Source organism: Chlorocebus sabaeus, chromosome 19 (genome assembly GCF_047675955.1).
Source record: "Chlorocebus sabaeus isolate Y175 chromosome 19, mChlSab1.0.hap1, whole genome shotgun sequence".
Taxonomy (NCBI): domain Eukaryota; kingdom Metazoa; phylum Chordata; class Mammalia; order Primates; family Cercopithecidae; genus Chlorocebus; species Chlorocebus sabaeus.
Window position 1 is genome coordinate 488,131 of NC_132922.1, and position 23,233 is coordinate 511,363.

Genomic DNA, 23,233 nt, shown 5'->3' on the forward strand with positions numbered 1-23,233 from the left:
CCAAGGGGCCTCTGTGGGCGCTCGTCCTTCCTGGACGGCGGCATGGTGGGCAGGGTGCTGCCTTGGCTGAACCTGGGTCTGAACTGGGGTGCCCAAACCTACCCAACGATGCTGTGGCTGCTGGTGCAGGGGAGACATGGGGGCGGCGCAGGGGGCGCAGGCCCAGCCCCTCCCCTCCCATCCCATTCTCCCTTCCCTTCCCGTCTCTCTCTGTTCCCTCCCTTCCCGTTCTCCTTTCCCTTTCCCGTGCCCTCCCCTCCCGTTCTCTTCTGCCCTCCCCTCCCCCTCCCCTCTCCCCTCGTTTCCTCCTCCCCTCCCCCTCCCCATCCCCCTTCCCCCTCCCCGTCCCCCTCCCCCTTCCCGTCCCCCTCCCTCTCCCCCTCCCCCTCCTCCCTCTCCCTCCCCCTCCTCCCTCCGTCTCCCCCGTTCTCCTGTTCTCCCCGCCCTCCCCTCCTCTCCCTCGTCGGGGGCGGGGCCGGCAGCTCCCGCGCGCTCCGGCCCCTCCTCGGCCACACAAAGGCCCCGTCTCCATGGCAGCAGCGCGGGCCAGATCGCAGCGCCGAGCGCGGCCCGGGCGCCATCGAGCCTTGGCGGCGGACGTGCAGGTACCGAGCTCGGGGGACTTGGCTGCTGGGGACGTCGCGCTGGGCGCGGGGGGCTTCGCCGTCAGCGCCGCTCCGCCCGGGCCTGCCGCGCTCGGGCTCGGGGACCTGCGGCGGCTGCGGCTCCGCGGAGGGCTCCCGGGGCCTGGGCCCCGTCCGTCGGTCCATCCGGCGAGGCCCGGGCCGCTCCCGCCCCACGCCCTTCCCGGTGGGGACTCGGGGGACGGGCCCGGCCGGCGGGGGCTGCGCGTCCCTCCGGAGCAGCGTCGGATCCCTCCTCCGCGCCTGCCTCTCACTCTTCCGCCGCCGAGCTCCGTGCGCCGAGCGGAGATGGTCCCGCGGTGCAGGCGCTCCGGGCCGGCCCCAGGCTCAGCGGCACAGGAGCCTGGCTCTGCCCGAGCTCCCGGGGGCCGTCCCCACACCCCTGGGGCCTGCTTGGCTTGGGGGGACCAGGGCGGAGAACACCCGCACCTGGCGAGACCCCACGGCCTGGGCCTCCTCGCGGTTCCCAGGGTGGCGTCTGGGTGGACACCCCGAGACACAGAAAGTCTTAGAAGCGGTGGCGCGGGCCCTGCCTCCCCGCTGCTGACCGTGCCCCTCCGCACCCTGCCCATGCAGGAAGCCCCTGCCCTGCCAGCGCCCCTGGTCGGGCTTTTCCGCAGATCTGGGGAGCCTGCCTCCCGCTGTCATCTGGGGGTCTCAGAGCCCGGGAGCCCTGGAGCTTCTTGCCAGGCCCTTGATTTCTCTTCCCGAAGCTCCCTGGGAAAGGAAGAAAGGGGTCTGTCTGCCCACTGTGGGCTGTGGCAGAGTCAGGACAGGGGGTGAGGGTGGGCCCCAAACCCGGCAGGTCTCGGGGGCCTGGAGGGCTCCCTGGGCCCCACTTTCCCTGGACCCTCCCCCCCCCCCACTTAATGTCTGACTTCAGCCCTTGCTTGGAGGCTCCGCTCAGCCTGCGAGGCTTTAAAGTTGAGCCTCCTCAGGAGCCCTTTGCGGGTGGGAGAGTGAGGCTGCCAGGAACTGGGGTCTCTCAGCCTGCCCTGTGCCCAGATGACCCTGGCACAGAACAGCTGAACAGCTGGTGGGAGGAGCCCTCCCTTTCCTGCCCAGAGGTGAGGGTCCCCCGGAGGGCAGGGCCAGCGGGCATTTTTTTGTGGCGAGTCAGCTTTTTACATGTTGCATAGAAATCCACGGAGCTGACTGAGGAGCAAGCAGGTGGGCCTGGCACATCTGAGTCCTCTCAAGGTTCCTATGGGGGGCCCACCTCTGTCTCGGGGGTCTGGGAGGCCTGAGGTCTGGCCAGGGGTTCCTTGCCCCAGTAGAGGGAAGTTACTGAGAAAAACAAGGGTTTGGAATGTGAGTCCCCCTCCCCCACCGGCTGCCTGCCAAGAAGGAATTATTTTGGATTATCCAGCCGTGTCCAGTCACCCGAAGCGGGAGGCTGCAGCGTGGGAGAGGGATCCACTTCCGGGCCGTGGGTTGAGGGCCCCAGGAGGAGGACAGGCAAGTCCGGGCAGCTCTGCCACTTTCTACTGCAGCTGCCCAGACTGGGCGGGGAGGAGATGCGTCACCTTTGGGTTGGAGAAGGCCCCAAGGTTGGCCCCAGCAGGCCCTGCTGAGCCTGCAGTGGGCCCAGGCCCCTCTGGGGGAGACCATGGGATGGGAGGAGCTCTGGGCCCACCCAGGGACCCCCTCGCCCCGAGAAGCCTCGACGGTAGTCTGAAGAGCCTCTGAGGCACCCTCCAGACCCAAGTTCAGGGACACACCCTGTGCCGGTGACCTATGCATGCCAGGGAGGAACAGGCAGGAGCGAGGCCAGGCTGCTAGGGACGGCACTGGGGTCTTCCTCAGGGGGCCCTCCTGCCCCAGCTGACTCCCTGTTCAGCTCCTGACTAATGGATCAGCCTCCCTCCAAGCCCCTCCGACAGCCGGGCCTCGCCTACGACCCCCAGTGGATATGGCGCCTGTGAGCCCATCCCACAGGTGGGGAGACTGAAGCCAGAGATGGGTCTGTGTGAGGAGTCATCTGCGACGCTGTGTGCCCAGGGCTGTGGCTGCCGGGCGCTCTGGGTCCATGCTGTGTGTGCACCCGGGGCGTGTGCCCAGCAGCCTGCATGGGGACCACATCGGGGAGGTGGAGCCTGCAGCTGGCCCCAAGTGCAGAAAGCCCAGGGGCTTGGCCCTGGCCCAGGGAAGTGGAGCAGAAGAGATTGGATTGGAAGGTGCTGGGGAGGGCCCATATGGCACAGTCCTCCTCCCAGCCCAGGACGTTGTCCATTCTCACCATGTCCTGCCCCCTGCCTCACGCTGTGCCAGCCACAACCCATGGTCCCCCTGGGACATGGGCGTGGGCAGGGGTGCACTGGCTGGGAGAGGTTGTATCTTCCGGCCCCTCATATTGTGCCTTCTCTAACCTAGGCAGGCACTTGGATGCCAGGCCTCTGCCACGAGGGCTGCCTTCCCCTGAGCTGGGAGTTCTCACTCAGCTCATGCGTCTGTCCCTCTGGCTGCAGCCTGGCCGCCCTCCTTGGAAGTTGGTGGCGAACCTCTTGTACCAGAGCCCTCCTTGGATGCGGTTTGGGGATGAGGTGGTGAGCTGCTCAGAACTCACCCAGTGGCCAGCAAGGGGCCCCCCAGCCTTGACCTCCCTTCTGTGAGGCGGATCCAGGTTCTCTGGGGGTGGGGGTTCTTCGGTGGGGTTGGGGCTGGGCAGAGCCCCTCCCTCCCTTAGGGGTGGTGGCTGTTTGTGTTTGGGGTGGGGCTGTGGGTAGGGTGGGACTGGGTCTCTGACTAATTACAGGATGGGGAGGGTGGGTCAGAGCCTACGGCTGATGGGGGGTGCTCGGGCTCTGGGGCCCCAGGGAGGGCAGCTGCCCTCGCTTCCCTCTTTCTGGGCTACACGAGGTTCCTCCACCTTCTTCCTTTCCGTGGTTTCACATCCCTTGACACAGGGCCTGCTTCTTCGCATACCCCCAGATTGTAAGGACCCCTGCCTCTCTCTGCCGACCAGGGGAGGAGCCTGTGCTGTTCTGGGCTCCCCCAGCCACAGGTGTGGCCTCAAGCCAGGCCCCGACACAGTGGCCCTCCTGGCTCAGAAGCCTCCTCTCTGAAGACCAAGTGTGTGAAGGGATTGGCTGGGCCCCTGCCGTCTGGCCCTGAACACTGGCACCCCGCCCCTCCCAGTGGGTCCGCCCTGCTCTGTGAAATTCAGGAACCTGTGACAGTGACTGGCCCCAGGCCCAGTGGAGCCAGGGATGGTGGGGCAGGCTGCCCCTGGTGGTACTGCACGTCTGCCCCACCCCCTGGGGATGTCTGTGTCTGGGGAGGAGACTAGGGCTGGCCTGGCCGAGGAGCCGGGGGTTCTATTTCCCACAGTCCTGCCTCTGCAGCCCAGATCCTGGAGCCCTTCCCATCCAGAGGCCGGCCCACACCGAGGGCCCACTGTGGTTGGTGGCCTTCCCTGGGGGTGGCCCCCGAGGCCTGGCCGAGGCCACACCTGAGCTGCCTTGTGTCCCAGGCTAGGTGAGGAAGGAGACTGCCCTGGGCTGGGATCAGCGTGCCTGGGGGCAGGTCCAGCTCTCTTCCTCAGCCCCCTGAGGTCTCCTGGCTTTTGAAAGCCAATAGTTCCTCATTCCATTGCCCGCTGAGTCCTGGCCCAGGCCTGAAGCAGGAGAGGGAGGTGCTGCCCCAGTTCTGCCCCCAGCTCTGCCAGCAGCAGCAGCATCAGGGGCAGGGACTGGGCTCCTGGGGGTAGGGCCCCCGGCCCTTCTGGCACAGCTGGTCAGCAGCTTCCCTGGGGGGGCCCTGGGTGGAGTCACAGTGTCCAGCACCGACCTCTGGGTCCGATGCTGCGCCAGCTGGGCCCCACGGCAAGAATGAGAAAGAGGAAAATGCTTGGTGTCCACCTCTGAGAAGGCCTCCTGTGTGAACACGGCCCCCCAAGGGGCCAGGCAAGGGCGTCTGCCCCGTGGCTGGGACGGTTCCTGCCCACAAGCCCTGTGCAGGGCTGGCTGGGGCTGTCTTCCCAGGTGACCTTCTGCTGTGGTCTGGGACCCCCAAGCCAGCATGCCACCTGCTCAGAGACAGATTGGACCACTGCTCAGATTGGTGGTTGGGGGCACTGCCCACTCCTTCCAGGCAGCTTTGAGGGCTTCTCAGAGGAGGAACCTCCCTGCCCTGCTGGTCCGAGGAGGGGTGCTGAAGGCTGAGGCAGTTTCCGGGGGCCTATGCCTCAGGCCGCATGAGTGGCCGGCGTAGGAGCCTGCTCTGTGATTTTCACTGCACCTGCCTGGGGCCCAGGCTCCGTCCTCAGCTGGGGTCTGGCTTTGAATCTAGGTGAGTTCTGGGGCTCTGAGGACAGGCCAGAAGCAGGAGCATGGGGGGTCTCTCCTGGGGGAAGCAAGGGAGGCCTGGGCCTGTGAGACTCAGAGGTGGTAGGGTGGCATGGGGGCCACAGCTTGGCGGGATGGCAGGGGGCTTGGGGGTAATCCAAGTCTTTCAGAGACCTAGCCATGGAGAAGGGGGTTTGAGGACCAGCAGGAGGTGAGGACTGTGGATCCCAGCCCTGCCAGGTGTGTTTTCAGAGCTGGGGCTTGCTTTGGAGGAGATGGAGGGCACAGAACACTGCTGAGCCCAGGCCCCGTGCCCAGCCCTGCTCCAGCCTCACCGGCTTGACACCAGGGCCTCCCTCCCACCAGTGAGGGGGAGAAGCTATTTTAAGTGGAGCCAGCAGTTGACAGGGGCGAGGGGCAGGTGGTGGGAGGGAGGTGCTCCAGCATGACCCCCCCACTCCCTCTCAGCCTCAGAGATTGGCCAGGGGAGCTGAGGGGCTTGGCCTCCCCACTCCCATCTTGGCACCAGGCCTGATCTGGTGACCACCCTGAGGGACCTCAGGAGAAAAGGATGTTAGGGAGGAGGGCGGGAAGGCGGGGCACCCCAGGCAGGCCACCCAGGCCCAGCAAAGCTCGCCGGAGGGTCCCCCAGTTCCGTATCTAGACCTGGGGCCCAGTGACCCTTGACCAGTCCCTGGGGGTTCGAAGTCCTCAGCTCCACCATGAACAGAGCAAGCCCTCTTGTGGAGCAGGGGGCTGGACCTGGCCTCCAGGGGCACCCACCTCCCCACACAGCGCCGGCCACGGGCCTCACCTCCCACTCACTGTCCTGCCCCCACTCTGAGATGGGCATTTCCTCATTGGGAAATCCCGGTCCCTCTAGCCTCCCAAAGCCCTGAGTGTTTGCCCCTGTGGGGCCCAGCCCACATCCTGGGGCGCCTCACCCTTGGCCTGGACCCAGATCCTGCCCAACACCCTATGCCTCACCAGCCCCCAACTCATCCTGGGCAGACACAGCCCCTTTCCTCTTTTGAGACGGCCCTGCCTCTGCCCTCCCTTCCCCCATGCCACCCCCAAGTCATCCTGGGCAGATGCAGCCCCTCTCCCCTGCTGAGACGGCCCTGCCCCCACCCCCCTCCCCCATGCCACACACGGCCCCTCCCTCGGGGCTCCAGGCATGCCAGGCTCTGAGACCCCCACTGCCAAGATCCCAGCTACCCACTGCCCCTCTCAACCCAAGTGCCCCAGCCTGAGGCATCTCTCCCAGGCTCTTTGTACTGGGGGCGAGTTCTGGGTGTTGGGGTGAGACCCTGTTGGCAGAGCTCTTCCGGCAGCACCCAGCCGTGTGTGTCTGCACATGTGTGGTCATGTGTGCCAGCGGTGTCTGGCACACAGGCTTGGCGCGGCGCCCCAAGCTAATTGTGGGGTTCAGCAGTGATGGGAGAGGCGGGGCTGGGGTGACCGCTGAGACTCTGACAGGCTGACAGGGAGATTATAGGCCTTGCTTACTGCTCACTGGCTGGGGCCTCACCCATCCACCCCCCACGCCCACCCCGGGGGTGAGAAGGGGGCTGTGGGCGGGGGCTGGTCCTGAGCCAGCTGCATCCAGGCAGGACCTGGTCTCTGAGCAGCTGGGTGCTGTGGGGTTGAACTGGAAAGGAGGAGATGATGGGGGCCACTCAGAGGAGAGCCTGCAGGTGGGGCTGGGCGCCAGTGGGCCCGGAGGCCTCCTTTCAGGAGAGACTCCAAGTGACCGAGCCCCAGAATCCCACGAGAGTCCTTCCGTGGCCGCCGGCTGTCTGACCACACGTCCCATCCTGATGAACTAGTGGTTCCTGCAGTGGCCACCGGTTTCATGTGTGTGCCCCGAGCGCCTGGCAGTGCCCGCCCCTCCCGCAGGAGGTCCTCAGGAAGCACAGGGACATCGGTGGGTGCCTTGCGCTGCCCAGATTTCTGACCCGAAGGACCGCTGTGTAGCAAGAGGGGGTTGCAGCTGTGCCCAGGCTGGACAGGATGGGGGCTGGGACCCCAAAAGGGGTGGCTGAGGAGAATGGTTCTGCAGGCCTGGCGCATGTGGGGACAGGGCACCATAGCCAACTGGATCCCACCTTCTGTCAGGGCTGGCGAGGACCATCCTCCAGATGCGCCAGTGGGCGGTGGCCAGAGAGGAGGCTGAGGAGGGCCTCGAAGCTTCGTGTAGGATGGAAGGGCAGCCTGCGGCCGGGTCTAGGGAACCACCATATACAGGGGCTGCACTTGGTACCGAGGCGGGGAGGGGGCTGGGGCGGGCCCCTTGGGCATGGCCAGGTGAGCTCAGGGGATGCCTGAGGGCCAGGGCTAGATACAGAGGCCCTGGGTACCAGGTGGCCTGGGTGCGTCAGGAGGTGTGGACCAGTGGGGCCTGTGACCAACCCGGTTGGAGCAGGTGACAGGAGGAGCTGGGGCTTCTTGAGGCACCCCCAGGATCCTGGGCTGGTGACCCCGTCGCTGCCGCCAGCCAGGGTGACTTTTCCTGCTGGGACCCAGAGCCCAGACTGCAGGGGAGGCTGGCCCCAAAGAAGGAGCCCCGCCCTGGAACCAGGCTGGCGGGGAAGGGGTGCGACGGCCTCCACCTGGGAGGGGTCCTCGGCCGAGAGTCCAGCGGGGATCGCTGTAGACGCTGACGCGAGGCTCAGGCCGCGACGTCAGTCTGTCCCTGGAGCCCCGCCCCGCCCCACCCCAGCTCCTAGGTCGGGTTGTGCCGGGAGCGCTCGGCCTTTGCCCCGGGTGAGTCTGGCCTTGACCCTGGGTCCAGAGTCCTGCGGGAGGCTGTTCTGGGCAGGGTCGTGCATGATTGGCAGCTGGGCCGGGAGGGGCCGAGCCCTGAGACCGACCCGGGGCACGGGCGGAGCCACCACCGGCGGGGCGGAGCCGCTCCCCGCGCCCCTTCCCCGGCCCGGAGGACTTAGGTAATGGCCGTTCGCGCGCTCTGATGTGCCTGACGCCAGGTGAGCGCCCCGCGGGGACGATGTCTCCTGCGCTCGTGTGACTGTCGCCGCCGCCGTCATTGTTACTCGGGTCAGGCTCCCACCCGCCCCTGGGTTCCCGGCCTGGTGAGGTTTGTCCCAAAGGCGGCCACGTGCTCCCGCCAGGTGCGCGCCAGGTGCGCGGGGTCGAGGGGAGGACGGGGCGCCGGAGTCCCCGGGAGGTGGCCGCGGAGCTCGGGCTTGCGGGGGGCAGTGGGCGGCGCCGAGGAGGCCCGGGCCTAGTCCCCGCGCTTCCTGGCCCCGGGCGCGCTTTGCCCCTGGCTCCCTGGCAACCGTTCTGCGCCCTCCGGGGAGTCTGGCGGCGCCGGCGCCGGGGGGAGGGGCTGTGCCACCTGGGTCTGTCCGGGAGGAACAGTCCAGGGCGCTCCACACAGGCCAGGGTGCCAGCCTTTGGCTCTGGCCGGGTACCGGGCTCGCAGACCCACCCAGGAGGCACTCCTCCCCGCCCCGCTGGCTCCGGGGGGCCGCCCCCGCCTCCTGGGCTGAACTCCGGCCCGGGTGACAGGCGGGTGAGGCTGGTGGCGGGGCCGCCGGGCTCGCCCTCGCGGGGTCTCCCGCGCGCTCTCGGACCAGTCCCTCCCCGCGTCTACCCACAGGCGCGGTGCTGCGGGGAGGGGTGGCCGGGGTCCTTGCCGACCCCCCAGGCCCCCGCCCCGCGGCGCCCCCCTCCAGCTTGTTTTGAAAACAGCGGAGGCTGGGATTCGCCGGCGCTCCTGTTTTGTTTCCTCTGATTTGTTTAGCGCTCTGGGCTAATTGCAGATTTGCGTGTGTCGCTAGCCTTGGCCCGGCCCTCTGGCTGCTGGCTGCGGGGGCTCCCTGGCTTCTCTGTGACGCCTGTCTCCCCGTTCCGGGACAGCCGCTCTCAGATGCGTCTTGGCCTTGGGGCGGCCAATCGCTCACTTTGTCGAGGCTGCTTCCCCCGCCCCCGCACCGGGGTCCCCCAGTGCAGGGCCTGTGCCCACCCCAGTCCTTTGAGCCCCGGAGGGCCGCACAGCCTTAGGACCCCTGCGTGCACCGCGTTGTGCTCATGCCACCCCCTCCCGTCCTCCCAGGCCTAGGCCTGAGCTGTCCTAGTTCTCTATGGCTGCTGCTGCCTGGGTCCCCATCTTGGCCCCGGTCTGGCAGCTGCCCATCCACCTCCTCTGCCCCCTCCTCTGGCCCCTGCCCTCTCTGGTTCCCCTGCCAGAGCCCACAGCCTGGCCTGGCCAAGAGCAGCCCCCAAGCTGGGCCCCTCCTCCCACTGGGCCTGACTGCTTTGTGCTGGTTTGATTTTAGCATTAAGAATGGTTTAGTCTGGCTGGGTGTGGTGGCTCACGCCTGTAATTCCAGCACGTTGGGAGGCCGAGGCGGGGGGATTGCCTGAGTTCAGGAGTTTGAGACCAGCCTGGGCAGCATGGTGAAACCCCCATGTCTACTAAAATACAAAAAATTAGCCAGGTGTAGTGGCGTGCACCTGTAGTCCCAGCTACTCGGGAGGCTGAGGCAGGATTAATTGCTTGAACCCGGGAGGCGGAGGTTGCAGTGAGCCAAGATCGTGCCCCTGCACTCCAGCCTGGGTGACAGAGTGAGACTCTGTCTCAAGAAAAAGAAAAGAAAAGAATGGCTCAGTCTGTTTGCTTGAAAATACTGAAAGGCAGAACCCCCAATTTTAGCCCCCCCGCCGAACCGTCTCCCAGTGCAGCCAAGACTTGGGGGGGTCTCAGAACCAAGGCTGGCAGGAGTTGCGGGACCTGGCAGCCCCCACTCTTGGCTTCATCTGGAGTAGGGCTCTGTCTTTCCCCTTTAGATGCCTCTTGTTTACCTTTACCTGGTGAGAGGGGTGGGAGACAGACTCAGCCTGTGCAAGGGGCCTGGGGCTGCTGGTCAGAAAAAAAAAAGGGGACCTGAGGAGGGGACCACAGGCGCCCAGCCAGCAAGCAGCTCCTGCTCCCTCCTAGACTGTCTAGGGCGGAGGGGGGAGGCCCAGCATCCCTGGGCTGCCCTTGGCCCCCATCGGAGTTCTGATTGGGTGAGGAGACCCTTCTGCTCTGTTGGCCTGGGGGTGACCTAAGGGGGCAGGTGTACTTTCTAGCTCCCGCCCCTGCATGTCACCACCCCTTCCTGGCTCACTGAGCTTGGACCGGCAGGTGCCCAGTGGCCAGATCCAGTGTTTAGACTTGTTGGAGCGGGGGGTGGGGGTGTGTGGCCAGGCCCTGTGGGTGAAGACCACAGACCACAGAGAAGGCCAGTCCCTCAGGGGCTGGGTTAGAGAGGGTGTCTCGGGGACTAAAGGATGGGCAGGGGCTTTCTGGGGAGCACGGTGAACACAGACTTGGGAATGCCGTGAGGCAGCATTCCCTGGGTGCCTTCTCTGAGTGGGCACAGCTGTAAAGATTTCCACACCCACTCAACCTCAAGGCAGCCCTCTGAGGTGGGTGCCATAATGACCCCCAGACTACCTATGGGGAAACTGAGGCACAGAGCAGCTTTCTGAATGGCCCACGTGAGCCAGCCAGAACGTGACAGACCTGGAGTGTGAACTCACTGGTGTGGCTCCGGAGTTCAGGCCTTGAGGTCCCTGCATGCAACAGCCTCAGGTGTGACCACAGCCACCTAAGGAAGAAACTCCTTTTTCTGGGATAGCTAAGCGGGAATCCTGTGAGGGGGAGATGGAGCCTGGCTCAGTGTTGAGGGCAAGATGGATGGAGGTGGGAGAAGCCAGAGGCCGAGCAGAGGAGGTAGACTTGGGCCAGGAAGGGCCCCAGGCTGAGGGTGGAGGGATCCTGGTGTTATTCTCTGGGAGGGGTAATCCATGGCCTTCCTCCACTGTGAGGGCCAGGGGAGAGGACAGCAGGAAGCCCCCTCCAGGAGAGTGAAGTATGGGCCCTGCCTCTGGCTTCCTGAGTGGATCGATCTCTCGGGGGAGGTCGTTCTAGGGGGTGCGGGGTGGGCAGGGAGGAGGCCAGCCTCCCCTGACCTTGGCTGATCCCCCCAACCCCAGGGCCTGGGCTGGTGGAGGCTGGGGCCTGGGGGTGTGCTGCAGGGAGAAGTTTGGGGGCTGCAGGAGGCTGAGGGAGTGGGCACAGGGGCACACAGGCTGGCATGGCGTCCCTTCAAGGTGGCAGGTCTGGGGGCACTGTGCCACCGCCATGGCTGCCACCTCCCTCAGGAGCTGCAGTCTCCACGCCAGTCCCGGCGGGTCCCAGCTTTCTCAGGATGCCCGGTGCTGCCCTGTGCTTTGGCTTCTGAGTTTGCCAGAGGAGTTTGCCCTTTTCACAAAGGCGCTGTTGAGTCTCAGGTCGAAAGGACACTCTCTGCCCATCAAACCTCATCCTCCCCCAGCCCTTTGGCCGGGTTAACCCTTACCTGTGCAGCACGTTAGCACAATCCATGCACAGCTGTGGCGCTCACCTCCCTTCCCGCCTCCCCGCTGCTGGTGTCACCGCATGTCCAACCCTGGGTCCTGCTGCACAGGGCACATGAGGATCCTGGTGGGGCGGGAGGAGAGCGGGGCCTGGCCCTGCCGGAGGAGGCGCTTTGCTGGCACCCAACCTGGCCAGGCTGGAGTGGACTCTGGGGCCTGAGCAGGATTCAGTAGCCGAACCTTGGTTGTGGCGGTGGCTATTGAGGGCCTGGAGAGTCACGTCCTGAGGCAGAGTGGAGCCTACCTTCTTTTTTTTTTCTTTCTTTCCTTTTCCTTTTTTTTTTTTTTTTGAGACAGAGTCTTGCTGTTTCCCCAGGCTGGAGTGCAGTGGCGCGATCTCGGCTCACTGCAACCTCAGGTGATCCGCCCGCCTCAGCCTTCCAAAGTGCCGGGATTACAGGTGTGAGCCACCGTGCCTGGCTCAGCTTGTTCTTTAGACAAGCAATATATAAATATAGTCTTAAACTTGTGTTCTGCTTTAATCTTAGAGTCAGGGTCTCGCTCTGTTGCCCAGGCTGGAGTGCAGTGGCACAATCACAGTTCACTGGAGCCTAAACCTCCTGGGCTCAAGCTACCCTGCCTCAGCCTCCTCAGTACCTGGGACTTCAGGCTGCACCACCACACCCGGTCAGTTCGTGGTGTAGTCCAAGTTACTTGAACTGTTTTGTTGTGTGGGGGGGTGTGTGCGTGTGTGTCTGTGTGTGTGTATGTATTTTAAGACAGTATCACTCCGGCCTGGGCTGGAGTGCAGTGGCCTCCTCCTTGTTCCCAAAGTTCACCACTATTTTCTTTTCTTTTTTTGAGACGGAGTCTCACTCTGCTGCCCAGGCTGGAGTGCAGTGGCATGATCTCTGCTCACTGCAACCTCTGCCTCCCTGGTTCAAGCGATTCTTCTGCCTCAGCCTCCCAAGTAGCTGAGATTACAGGCACGCGCCACCACGCCTGGCTAATTTTTGTATTTTCAGTAGAGAATGGAGTTTCACCATGTTGGTCAGGCTGGTCTTGAACTCCTGACCTCGTGATCTGCCCGCCTCAGCCTCCCAAAGTGCTGGGATTATAGGCGTGAGCTACCGCAGCCAGCCACTATTTTGAATTTGGATTGAGGGCTTCTGGAGCCTCTCAGAGATGGATGGGGCCAAACCCTGCACTCAGACTTCCCTATCAGTCAGCGCAGACGCACGTGCATCTACCATGTAGTCTTGCACAGTATCCTCTGGTGGGATGCTGGGTGGCTGCCACATTTTCCCTAAAGCCAACCATGCCGAGAAGCACCCTGGGTCTGTGCCTCCCTGTGGGTGGAGTGGGTGTTTATCCAGAACTAGAAGATACAATAGCAAGGGAAGATACAATAGCAAGCATTGCTGAATGCTACAGTGTAACACTCTGAGACTTTTTTGTGAATGAATTCATTTAGTCCTTATAAACCCCTGGGGGTAGCTCACTATTCTCTCTCCGTTCCACAGATGGGGAATGAGGCACAGAGAAGTTAAATAACTTGCCCAAGGTCACACAGCTAGTAAGTGAAATTTCGGGGTCATGGGTGTGTATATTTTTCAGAAAGCAACTTTTTTTTTTTTTTTTTTTTTTTGAGATGGAGTCTGACTTTGTCACCCAGGCTGGAGTGCAGTGGTGCGATCTCCGCTTACTGCAAGCTCCACCCCCCGTGTTCACGCCATTCTCCTGACTCAGCCTCCTGAATAACTGGGACTACAGGCGCCCGCCACCACGCCTGGCTAATTTTTTTGTATTTTTAGTAGAGACGGGGTTTCACTGTCTTCGCCAGGATAGTCTCCATCTCTTGACCTCGTGATCCGCCCGCCTCGGCCTCCTAAAGTGCTGGGATTACAGGCGTGAGCCACTGCGCCCGACCTCAGAAAGCAACTTTTATTTTAAGCAAAGTAATAGCCATACCTAATTTAGACAGGCAGAAAGCCTCTGACAGAGGGGAGTGCCAGGAGCCCTGGAGGTGTCTGAGGAAGGGGCTGTGCAGGAGCCAGAGGGAGAAGGCAAAGGCCAGATGGGGTCCTGTGGGTTATTTCTTCCCCCAGCCCCCAACAGCATGGGACAGAGGTAGGGGGCTCCTCTTGTGACTGGGCTCCTCTTGTGACTGGGCTCCTCTCTCCTTTGCCTCCTAGAGAATCTCGATGCTGGCCTGGAGCAGAAACTGAGCTGGATCACTGGAGCCTCGGTGAGGGGGCTGCACCCCACCTGGGAAAGGCAGTGGGTGGCTGGGGCCATGTGGACAGGGAGGCTGGAGGTATCTAGAACTGCCATATGGTGTCTGCAAGCCTCTGTGCAGCCAGGTTTCAACCATACGTGTCACTCTGCTGCTCCTCCCATGGCCTGGCCTGGCCTGGATGGAAGTGGGGAGCTTCCCTGCCCACAGCATGCTGTGAGGCCCCCCTGGTTCTCTGAGGCCAAGCTTTCGCTCAGGTGGAGTGGTCTGCCGTGAGACTGGAGCACCGGGTTCTGGGACGTTAGGGCTGGGAATTTGGGCGTTGGGGGTGTGGTGATGGGGGTGCCCGTGCAGACGCTTGGTGGGGCAGCAGCAGCCAGAGTTGGTGTGGTCTGAAAGTGCCCCTCCGAGCTTCAGCCAGGAGGAAGGCAACAGAGGGCCCGAGGAAATCCCCGCCAGCCCCGTAAGTGGGGGTCCCAGGAGGGCTTCAGAACAGGAAATGCCTGCCGCCCGCCTCCCTCCTGTTCCAGGAACACAGGCAGCAGGAAGTGGAGCTGGCTGTGCCGGGCGCCTCCTGCACTGCCTGAGCTTTGCTGCTGGTCCAGTGGGTTGCCCTTTGCTCCTGGGCCTGGGCAGGCAGGTCACCTGAGGCCTTGTTTGTCCAGGAACGAGAAGGCAGCTGCTACCTGTAGGGTGTCACCCCAGCCTCGCCTGCCACCCTGGAAGGCCTGGGCCGGTGGGGCCCTAGGAGCACGGGCCGAGTCAGGCTTTCCGCCGTGGCACACGGTGGTGTTTATTGAGCACTTGGGGTGTGCCAGCCCCTGGCAGGGACAGCAGAGCCTTCTTCCAGCACCGGGGCCCCTACAGCCCTGGTGGGTGGGTGAGTGGCTTCCCTGGGTGGAAGCTGATGGGGACGGGTGAGGGGTGGCCGGTGGTGTCCCAGAGTCATTGCTTTTCCTGGCGCTGGGGGCACCGCAGGGTTCTCCAAGCTGCCTCACCTCAGTCTGGGTCAGATCCGAGGGGACCGTGGGCCCCGCCCCCACGCCGCCCCCACTCTCCCTTCCCGGCTGCGGCGCATTCCATTCATTCCCGGGAGCTGCGCAGGCCGAGGCCACCGCCGAGCTGGGCCGGGTGAGCCAGGCCGGGAGGGGAGGGCAGCAGGCCTGGGCGCAGGGCCGAGGGGCCTGGTTGCTGCCTGCCCCCGCTGGCGCCACTGGGTGCACTTAGAAGGCGGGGGCCTGCGGGACCTGCCCCCGGATGGCCGTGGGTGGGAGAGGGGCGCGGCAGGGGGTGGGGGGCCTTCGGGCAGGCGCTGCTCCTCCCTGGTAGGGCCATAGGCTGGAGCTGTCGCCTGTGGGCCTCTCCTGGAGGCCTGGGACTTCTGTACCCTCCTCTCCTCTTCCCCTGGACAGGCCACTGAGCCACAGCGGGGGACCCTGGCTGAGCTGGGCATAGAACCCCCTCCCCCAAGATCGTGCCCAGAGGTTTCCGTGGGCTTGTAGAATCTTCCTGTCTCTCACTAAAACCGGCATCTTCTGGCTGATCACCCCTGTCGGAGTGAAGCCTGGGGTCCCCTGGCCCTGCCCAGCCTCTGCCATCAAGTGGCCAGGAACTCCCTGGACTGTGGGTGGTCACCCCTCCCAGTGGCTGCTGCGCTCGTGGGCACCTGGGGGCTCCAGGGTTTGGGTAGGGGGCTTCAGGAGCTGGGCAGCAGCTGAGCACTGAATCCCCGGTGCAGGGAGGGGGTTCTGTGCGGCGGCTCAGGAGCTGCCTGTCTGATGGGCGCGTCACCAGGGAGCAGGAAGGCCAGTGCAGCCCCGTCTCACTCATGCGGGCCCTGGGGTTGTTCAGATGTTGTCGGTTGGTTGCATCTTGGTCGTACCTCAAGAGATTTCAGGAAGCGTGAGGGCAATCAGAACGGGGTGCCACGGGCAGGTGGAGGGCGGCTGTGCCAGTAGATGCAGCTTCACCCAAAGCTGAGGCTCAGGAGAAACACCTCCCGTGGCTACAGAACAACAGAGTGGGCTTCCTTGCCCTCCTGGGAGGAGAGGCCACAGGGACCAGGGGCTGTCAAAGGGTGGAGAAACGCAGTGGTCAGAGGCCAAGCTGCTCCCACTGCAGGTCAGAATCCCAGCCCCACCCATGCCCGCAGTGTGGCTTTGGGCAAATTTCACTCCGTGCCTCAGTTTCTTCACTTGAGAAATGGATCACAAGGCTGTCATGGCTCAGCCTGGCCGTCAGAGACACAGGGATGTGGAAACGTTTGCATTTTGTGACTTGTTCTTTCTACACTTAAAACTTTTTTTTTTTTTTGAGACAGAGTTCCACTGTGTCACCCAGGCTGGAGTGCAGTGGCACAATCTCGGCTCACTGCAACCTCCACCTCCTGGGTTCAAGTGATTCTCCTGCCTCAGCCTCCAGAGTAGCTGAGACTACAGGCGGGTGCCAGCATACTTGGCCAATTTTTTGTGTTTTTAGTAGAGACGGGGTTTTTCCACGTTGGCCAGGCTGGTTTCAGTCTCCTGACCTTGTGATCCACCTGCCTTGGCCTCCCAAAGTGCTGGGATTACAGGCATTACAGGCATGAGCCACCAGGCCCAGCAGAACTTTCAAATAGGTGGTGAGAAAGAGGATTGCGTTTCGAGGGGATGAGACGTATGCAGGGAGGTGACACTTGTGGTGGCCTGAGAGGGTGTGGCAGTCCCTCTGGAGGCACGGTGTGGGCCTGCACAGGGAGGTGGGGGAGGCCAGGGCCTGTATCCCTCGTGACCCTTTGCCATCAGGTCTGGACCCCCTGGGCACCTGCCATGGCAGGGCTGCCCTGTACACCTGGGAGCCCCCAGGGTTGGTGCACTCAGGGAAGATGACAGTGGGCCCAGGAGTGGGGGTGGTTGGGAGCATGAGGAGGGGGCACTGGCAGGGAGGCTGATGCAGGGATCACTGGCCAGGATGGAGCAGGGTCCCTAGCATGAGAGGGACGGACCACCTTGAGGAAGAGCTCAGAGGCAGAAGGGCCCTGTCTGCCACTTGCGTCTGAGCCCCCGAGATGCACCTGAGTTTGATAGGGAAGGAAGGAGGGAGAACCACACATGTCCTGGGTGGCCTTGGATCGTCCTCCTGTTGGGAGACCCTTAACTCACCCTGGTCCTCAGCAGCTCACCTGTCACATCACACATCCCCCTCACCCACCCAGACCCAGGCCGGACGCAGGCACAGACACCACACCGAGACGTGCTCAGTTACACACACACATGGACACAGCCTGTCTAGCCCGAACACTTGGGGGCCTCGCCTTCTGAGACCTGGTGGATTTGGAGCTGCTCACGGCTCCCCAGGTCCCCTTCTTGCCTCCCCTGTGTCCACATCAGAGGCTCTGCCCTGGGGGCGGCATGGGCCAAGCGCAAGGAGTGGTGGGTGATTGCTGGGTGATTGCTGGCTTCCACTGTTGCACCAGGGCAGGGGGCCTGGAGGCGGTCAGGCCGCCTGGGGCTCTGGTGGGCAGTTGTAAACAGCATGTGCACTTGCTGGGGTATGCACAGTACACCCCTCGCTCTCACCCGAGCCTCCAGTTTCCCGTGTCCTTCACCCCTCGCTCTCACCCGAGCCTCCAGTTTCCCGTGTCCTTCACCCCTCGCTCTCAGCCGAGCCTCCAGTTTCCCGTGTACTTCGCCTCCACTGCATATGTGAGCTGCCTGTTCCAACGTCCAGGGGTCGGTCTGTCAGCCTGAGCCTGTGCGCTGGGGCCAGTGCCTCCCGACCACCTGGAGCTGCTTGGGGTCACAGGTCAGGGGGCATGTGTGAGAGCAGCTGAGAGCCTTTCTGGGGGCGTCAACTCCTTGCCTCGGGACTAGGCCTGCCGGTGTTGTGAGCACCTCCGGGAGGGATCCTGTAGCGGGCAGTGGCAGTGCCTTGGCCCCAGTGGTCAGTCAAGGTGGCCTTGAGGAGGGCTGGGAGGTGGTCTCCAGCAAGATCTTGAGGATGGCGGGGGTGTGAAGCAGGAAGGGGCGGAGCTCCGGGTTCCTCAGTTCGTGGAGTGGCACGATCCTCTCTGTCCCATGTTCTGACGTTTGGGGCAGGGCCCGGAGAGGGATTTGATGGGGGGTCCTCTGGGCCGGGGCTCCCCTGACCCTTCACTCTTCCCACAGGGTGCCGGGGGCAATGGCACTGCGGCTCTGGGCCCTGACCCTGCTGGGCCTGCTGGGTGCGGCTGCCAGCCTGAGGTCCCGAAAGCTGGACTTCTTCCGCAGCGAGAGAGAGCTGAACCACCTGGCTGTGGACGAGGCCTCAGGCGTGGTGTACCTGGGGGCGGTGAATGCCCTCTACCAGCTGGATGCCAAGCTGCAGCTGGAGCAGCAGGTGGCCACGGGCCCGGCCCTGGACAACAAGAAGTGCACGCCGCCCATCGAGGCCAGCCAGTGCCATGAGGCTGAGATGACCGACAATGTCAACCAGCTGCTGCTGCTCGACCCGCCCAGGAAGCGCCTGGTGGAGTGCGGAAGCCTCTTCAAGGGCATCTGCGCCCTGCGTGCCCTGAGTAACATCTCCCTCCGCCTGTTCTACGAGGACGGCAGCGGCGAGAAGTCCTTCGTGGCCAGCAATGACGAGGGCGTGGCCACGGTGGGGCTGGTGAGCTCCACGGGTCCCGGTGACCGCGTGCTGTTTGTGGGCAAAGGCAACGGGCCGCACGACAACGGCATCATCGTGAGCACCCGGCTGCTGGACCGGACTGACAGCAGGGAAGCCTTTGAAGCCTACACGGACCACGCCACCTACAAGGCCGGCTACCTGTCCACCAACACACAGCAGTTCGTGGCGGCCTTCGAGGACGGCCCCTACGTCTTCTTTGTCTTCAACCAGCAGGACAAGCACCCGGCCCAGAACCGCACGCTGCTGGCCCGCATGTGCAGAGAGGACCCCAACTACTACTCCTACCTGGAGATGGACCTGCAGTGCCGGGACCCCGACGCCAATGCCGCAGCCTTTGGCACCTGCCTGGCGGCCTCCGTGGCTGCGCCTGGCTCTGGCAGGGTGCTGTACGCTGCCTTCAGCAGAGACGGCCGGAGCAGTGGAGGGCCTGGTGCGGGCCTCTGCCTGTTCCCGCTGGACGAGGTGCACGCCAAGATGGAGGCCAACCGCAACGCCTGCTACACGGGCACCTGGGAATCTTCTACAACCCCACGGGAATCCCGTGACATCTTCTACAAGCCCTTCCACGGCGAGATCCTGTGCGGCGGCCACGCACCGGTATGGGCCTCCGTGTGTTCTTGCGGGGCCCGGACTGCAGGCGTCCGTGTGTGGGTTTGCGTGTCCCAGCCTGCTGGGGAGGGTGCACGTGAGCAGTGTGGCCGTGGTTCTCGCCAGCATGGGTGCTCGCGTGGGTGGGTGCTGCGTGTCTCAGTGCCATTCACGCTGGCACCAGTCCCAGGCCTGTGTCGGGCACTGGGTCACACAACAGCACGGTGGGGCTCCCTGCCATGTGGGCCCTGTTCTCGGGACGTGTGTGGGGCACATGTGCCGAAGGGAAGGGCCTGTCCCAAGTCTTGGAGCCCGAGTGGGGAGGGCCCTTCAGGACGGGGTGCTGCCTGCTGTTGACACGCTGCGGTCCACAGGGCTCCAGCCAGAGCTTCCCGTGTGGCTCGGAGCACCTGCCCTACCCACTGGGCAGCCGCGACGGGCTCAAAGCCACGGCTGTGCTGCAGCGTGGAGGCCTGAACCTGACGGCCGTGACGGTCACCGCCGAGAACAACCACACTGTGGCTTTTCTGGGCACCTCTGACGGCCGCATCCTCAAGGTTTGGCCCAGGCTGGGGCAGGGAGGCTCTGGAGGGCCTGTCTGTGCACGAGGCCCCTACCCTCACCAGCCTGCCCTCATGCACACAGGTGTACCTCACCCCGAACGGCACCTCCTCAGAGTATGACTCTATCCTTGTGGAGATAAACAAGAGAGTCAAGCGCGACCTGGTACTGTCTGGAGACCTGGCCAGCCTGTACGCCATGACCCAGGACAAGGTGAGCCGGACGCACCGCGGAGAGCACTCCAGGCCAAGTGTGCCCTTATGACAGGCCTGGGGGCCAGAGGAGGACTGGGTGCTGCAGAGCCAGGCTCTTCTCCTTGGGCTGGAAGAGGGGCGGCTGGACAGGTCCCAGGCAGTGTCTCCATCCTGTGTCTCTGGCACTGCCCCTGTCTCTGCCGCTCCTTCTGTCTGTCCTGTGTGGTCTCAACCAGGTCTCTCCCTCCGGCCCCGCCTGCGCCCCGTCCTGATGGAAGGGACCTGGGTGTTCTGAGGGTGGATGGCAAGACGGGGTCCCGGCACAGCCTCTGTGAGCTCAGTCAGTGGGGGACGTGGGCCTGGGCCCCAAGCTTGTGGGGGGTTGGTGCAAGAGCCCCTCAGGCCGGGCCTGGGAGTACCCCTCAGAGGGAACCCGTACAGAGGAGGGGAGCTGCCCCAGGAGACCCCACAGCCAAGACCTCCCGGCTTCCCTGGGTTCCCAGGCGTGGCATGGCCAGCAGGCCATGGCCACACAGAGCCAGAACTGTTTAACAACAAGCCTGAGGTTTCTGAGGCTTTCGAGGCCCCGGGACAAAGCTGGGTCAAGCTGGCGGTCTGGGAACATCCGGGGTCTGCGGAAGGCCCATGTGGCCTCTGCCATGGTCCCACTCTCGGCCCCACTGCCCCAGGTGTTCCGGTTGCCAGTGCAGGAGTGCCTGAGCTACCCGACCTGCACCCAGTGCCGCGACTCGCAGGACCCCTACTGCGGCTGGTGTGTCGTCGAGGGACGGTGAGTGCCTGGGGGGGATCGGGGACACGGCCTGCCTCTGGGATCCTGGTAGGTCATGGCTTGGGTCGGGGGACACACTGCACTGTCCTGGGAGAACAAGACCCCACCCTGGGCTGAGGGAGTCCTAGTGCTGAGGCCGCCCCCTGCGCCTGCAGATGCACCCGGAAGGCCGAGTGTTTGCGGGCCGAGGAAGCCAGCCACTGGCTGTGGAGCCGGAGCAAGTCTTGCGTGGCCATCACCAGCGCCCAGCCACAGAACATGAGCCGGCGGGCCCAGGGGGAGGTGCGTGGTGGGGCTGGGGTGGGGGTCCTCGGACCCAGGCTCGGCCAGGTGGGGGCTCCCCCAGGCTAGGAGCTGTTGGGACAGGCAGGGGAGGGCCCCACATCTCCCCCGCCTGGGCTCCGGGCACTGAGCCTTAGTGATGGAGCCCGCCCTCCATTGGCTCCCTGGATCCCTGTGACCTGGGTGGGTAGGGGTGGGGCTTGTCCCTATCCAGGGTAGACCCAGGCCTTGTCCCAGGAGTTGCTGGGGTGACCACAGAGGGGCCTGTGTTGGAAGATGCGAAGTCAGGTTCTGGAGGCTCCTCTGGGATGTGCGCCCACACACACAGGGAGGTCGAGTCACGGGTAGGTGGGCAGACAGGACTTGGGGTTCCCGGTGTGAGCTGCAGGGCTCCTCCCTCAGGTGCAGCTGACCGTCAGCCCCCTCCCCGCCCTGAGCAAGGAGGATGAGTTGCTGTGCCTCTTTGGGGAGTCGCCGCCACACCCCGCCCGTGTGGAGGGCGGCACCGTCATCTGCAACTCCCCAAGCAGCATCCCCATCACGCCGCCAGGCCAGGGTGAGGCCCTTCTCGGTCACACGGGGCCCTGTGTACGTGGGCTTTTGCCTCTGCTGGCCCCTGGGTGCAAGCTGGGCACAGGCACGCTCTGCGTCCACTCCGGGAGCCCAGCCTGAATGAAGCCTGTGGTGGGGTTGCTGTGCCTGGTGGGGGAGGTTCTGGCCTCCTGGGCTGTCAGCAGCCGTGCCCCCAGGCCCGTAACAAAGGTGACTTGTCTTCAGCCTGTTTTCTCATCACCTCCAGAGCAGCATCCGGGTGCCCTGTCCAGCCTGAGACAGTGGGGGCCATTCCTAGAGGCTGCAGGGCCCCCAGGGCTGTCTGCAGCCACGCCCCCCAGGCCCGAAGCAAGGGTGACTTGTCTTCAGCCTGTTCTCTCATCACATCCAGAGCAGCATCCGGGTGCCCTGTCCAGCCTGAGACAGTGGGGGCTGTTCCCAGAGGCTGCAGGGCCACCAGGGCTGTCCGCAGCCACGCCCACCCAGGCCCATAGTGAGGGTGACTTGTCTTCAGCCTGCTTCCTCATCACGTCCAGAGCAGCATCTGGGTGCCAGGTGCCAGGCCTCGTCGTCTGGGCAGACGCCCCTCACCCCTCCCTGCCATGTCCAGCCCAGCCTGAGAGAGCAGGGCGGTTCCCAGAGGCTGCAGAGCCTCACATGTGGGCCAGGGCAGGCGTCACGCCCATATCCCTTGAGTTTTGGGGGCAGTGGGGCCACGCAGTGACGTGGGCAGGGACCTGGCAGGTCCTACCCAGACTCCAAGGAGCCGCTGCCCTCGGTGCCTGCGGGAACAGAGGGTACGAAAGCAATCCGGCCCTGGGGAGGAAGGCAAGCCCCGCACTGGGCCCGACACCCGAACCGAGATCTGATAGCAGGTGGCAGGCCCAGCCCAGTGTGAACGGGCATCCTGGCAGCCCCACTCGAGATCTGATAGCAGGTGGCAGGCCCAGCCCAGCGTGAGCGCGGGGCGTCCTGGCAGGCGCCACCTGAAGACCAGGCGTCTCCACCTCGGCCCGTGGAGTCAGCCCCAGGGGAGGCTCAGCCCGGCCCTCGGCCCTGCGGCCGCCACCTTGATGCCGTCCCCTCTGTTGTCTGCAGACCACGTGGCCGTGACCATCCAGCTCCTCCTCAGACGAGACAATATCTTCCTCACTTCCTATGAGTATCCCTTCTACGACTGCCGCCAGGCCATGAGCCTGGAGGAGAACCTGCCGTGAGTGTCTCGTGCCCCTCGACCCCGCCCCACCCACCCACCCAGCCCTCCTCACAACCGTCTCTGGACGCAGGTGCATCTCCTGCGTGAGCAACCGCTGGACCTGCCAGTGGGACCTGCGCTACCATGAGTGCCGGGAGGCCTCGCCCAACCCCGAGGACGGCATCATCCGTGCCCACATGGTGAGGGGCCTCGGGGACATGGTGAGGGGCCTCAGGGCCTTGGGGGACTGTTCAGGGCACAGCTGCTCTGCTGTGCCCAGGCAGCACCTGACCAGCCTTGCTCTCCCAGGAGGACAGCTGTCCCCAGTTCCTGGAACCCAGCCCCCTGGTGATCCCCATGAACCACGAGACAGATGTGACCTTCCAGGGCAAGAACCTGGACACTGTGAAGGTGCGGAGGGAGGGGTGCCGGGCGGCGACAGGCTAAGGTGCGGAGGGAGGGGTGCCGGGCGGCGACAGGCTAAGGTGCGGAGGGAGGCTGCGGCGGGCCGGTGCTGATGGGTATGTGGGAGCCTGAGCTCCATCCGTGCTCCCCAACTCGGGACCCCCACATGAGGTAGAGGGCATAGGATATATCGGGGACAGAGGCTAGGAGGGAGCACGCAGGGGCCTTTGGATGGGACTGAGCAGAGGCGGTGGAGGAGGCAGGCGTGCGGAGGTTGAGGGGCCAGTGCCACCTCCTGAGGAGGGAGCTGTGGGGGCCACGATGCCGGGTGGGCCGGGCGATGCCCTCAGGTGGATGAGTGGTGGAGGTGACCAGGGGACACCCACACAGGACGTTCAGAGGCTTCTGCAGACACAGGTGTTTGGACTCCGGAGTGGCCGAGGGGTCAGCTGGCATGGGAGAGTCTGAGGGACAGGCACGTGTG

The 23,233-nt window shown here is 64.4% G+C and overlaps 1 protein-coding gene across 9 annotated transcripts in view; it reads left to right on the forward strand.

Annotated features, from left to right (window-relative positions):
- The first annotated feature begins 482 nt into the window (after nt 1-482).
- The window catches only part of PLXNB2 (plexin B2), a 32,904-nt gene continuing 10,153 nt past the window's right edge, over nt 483-23,233 (forward strand). The window contains exons 1-12 of one of the 9 annotated variants that reach the window (XM_073006551.1): nt 483-605; nt 12,823-12,875; nt 13,495-13,547; nt 17,681-18,779; nt 19,145-19,327; nt 19,416-19,544; nt 20,215-20,315; nt 20,471-20,597; nt 21,000-21,153; nt 22,248-22,362; nt 22,436-22,544; nt 22,654-22,755. In XM_073006551.1, the coding sequence (XP_072862652.1) occupies nt 17,694-18,779; nt 19,145-19,327; nt 19,416-19,544; nt 20,215-20,315; nt 20,471-20,597; nt 21,000-21,153; nt 22,248-22,362; nt 22,436-22,544; nt 22,654-22,755 (2,106 nt within the window). In that variant the 5' untranslated portion in view covers nt 483-605; nt 12,823-12,875; nt 13,495-13,547; nt 17,681-17,693. Of the gene's footprint in view, nt 606-3,152; nt 3,268-7,857; nt 7,918-11,856; nt 11,987-12,822; nt 12,876-13,239; nt 13,258-13,494; nt 13,548-17,680; nt 18,780-19,144; nt 19,328-19,415; nt 19,545-20,214; nt 20,316-20,470; nt 20,598-20,999; nt 21,154-22,247; nt 22,363-22,435; nt 22,545-22,653; nt 22,756-23,233 lie in introns of those variants that run through there. The other 8 variants (XM_073006552.1, XM_073006554.1, XM_073006553.1 and 5 more) reach the window with 8 other exon arrangements.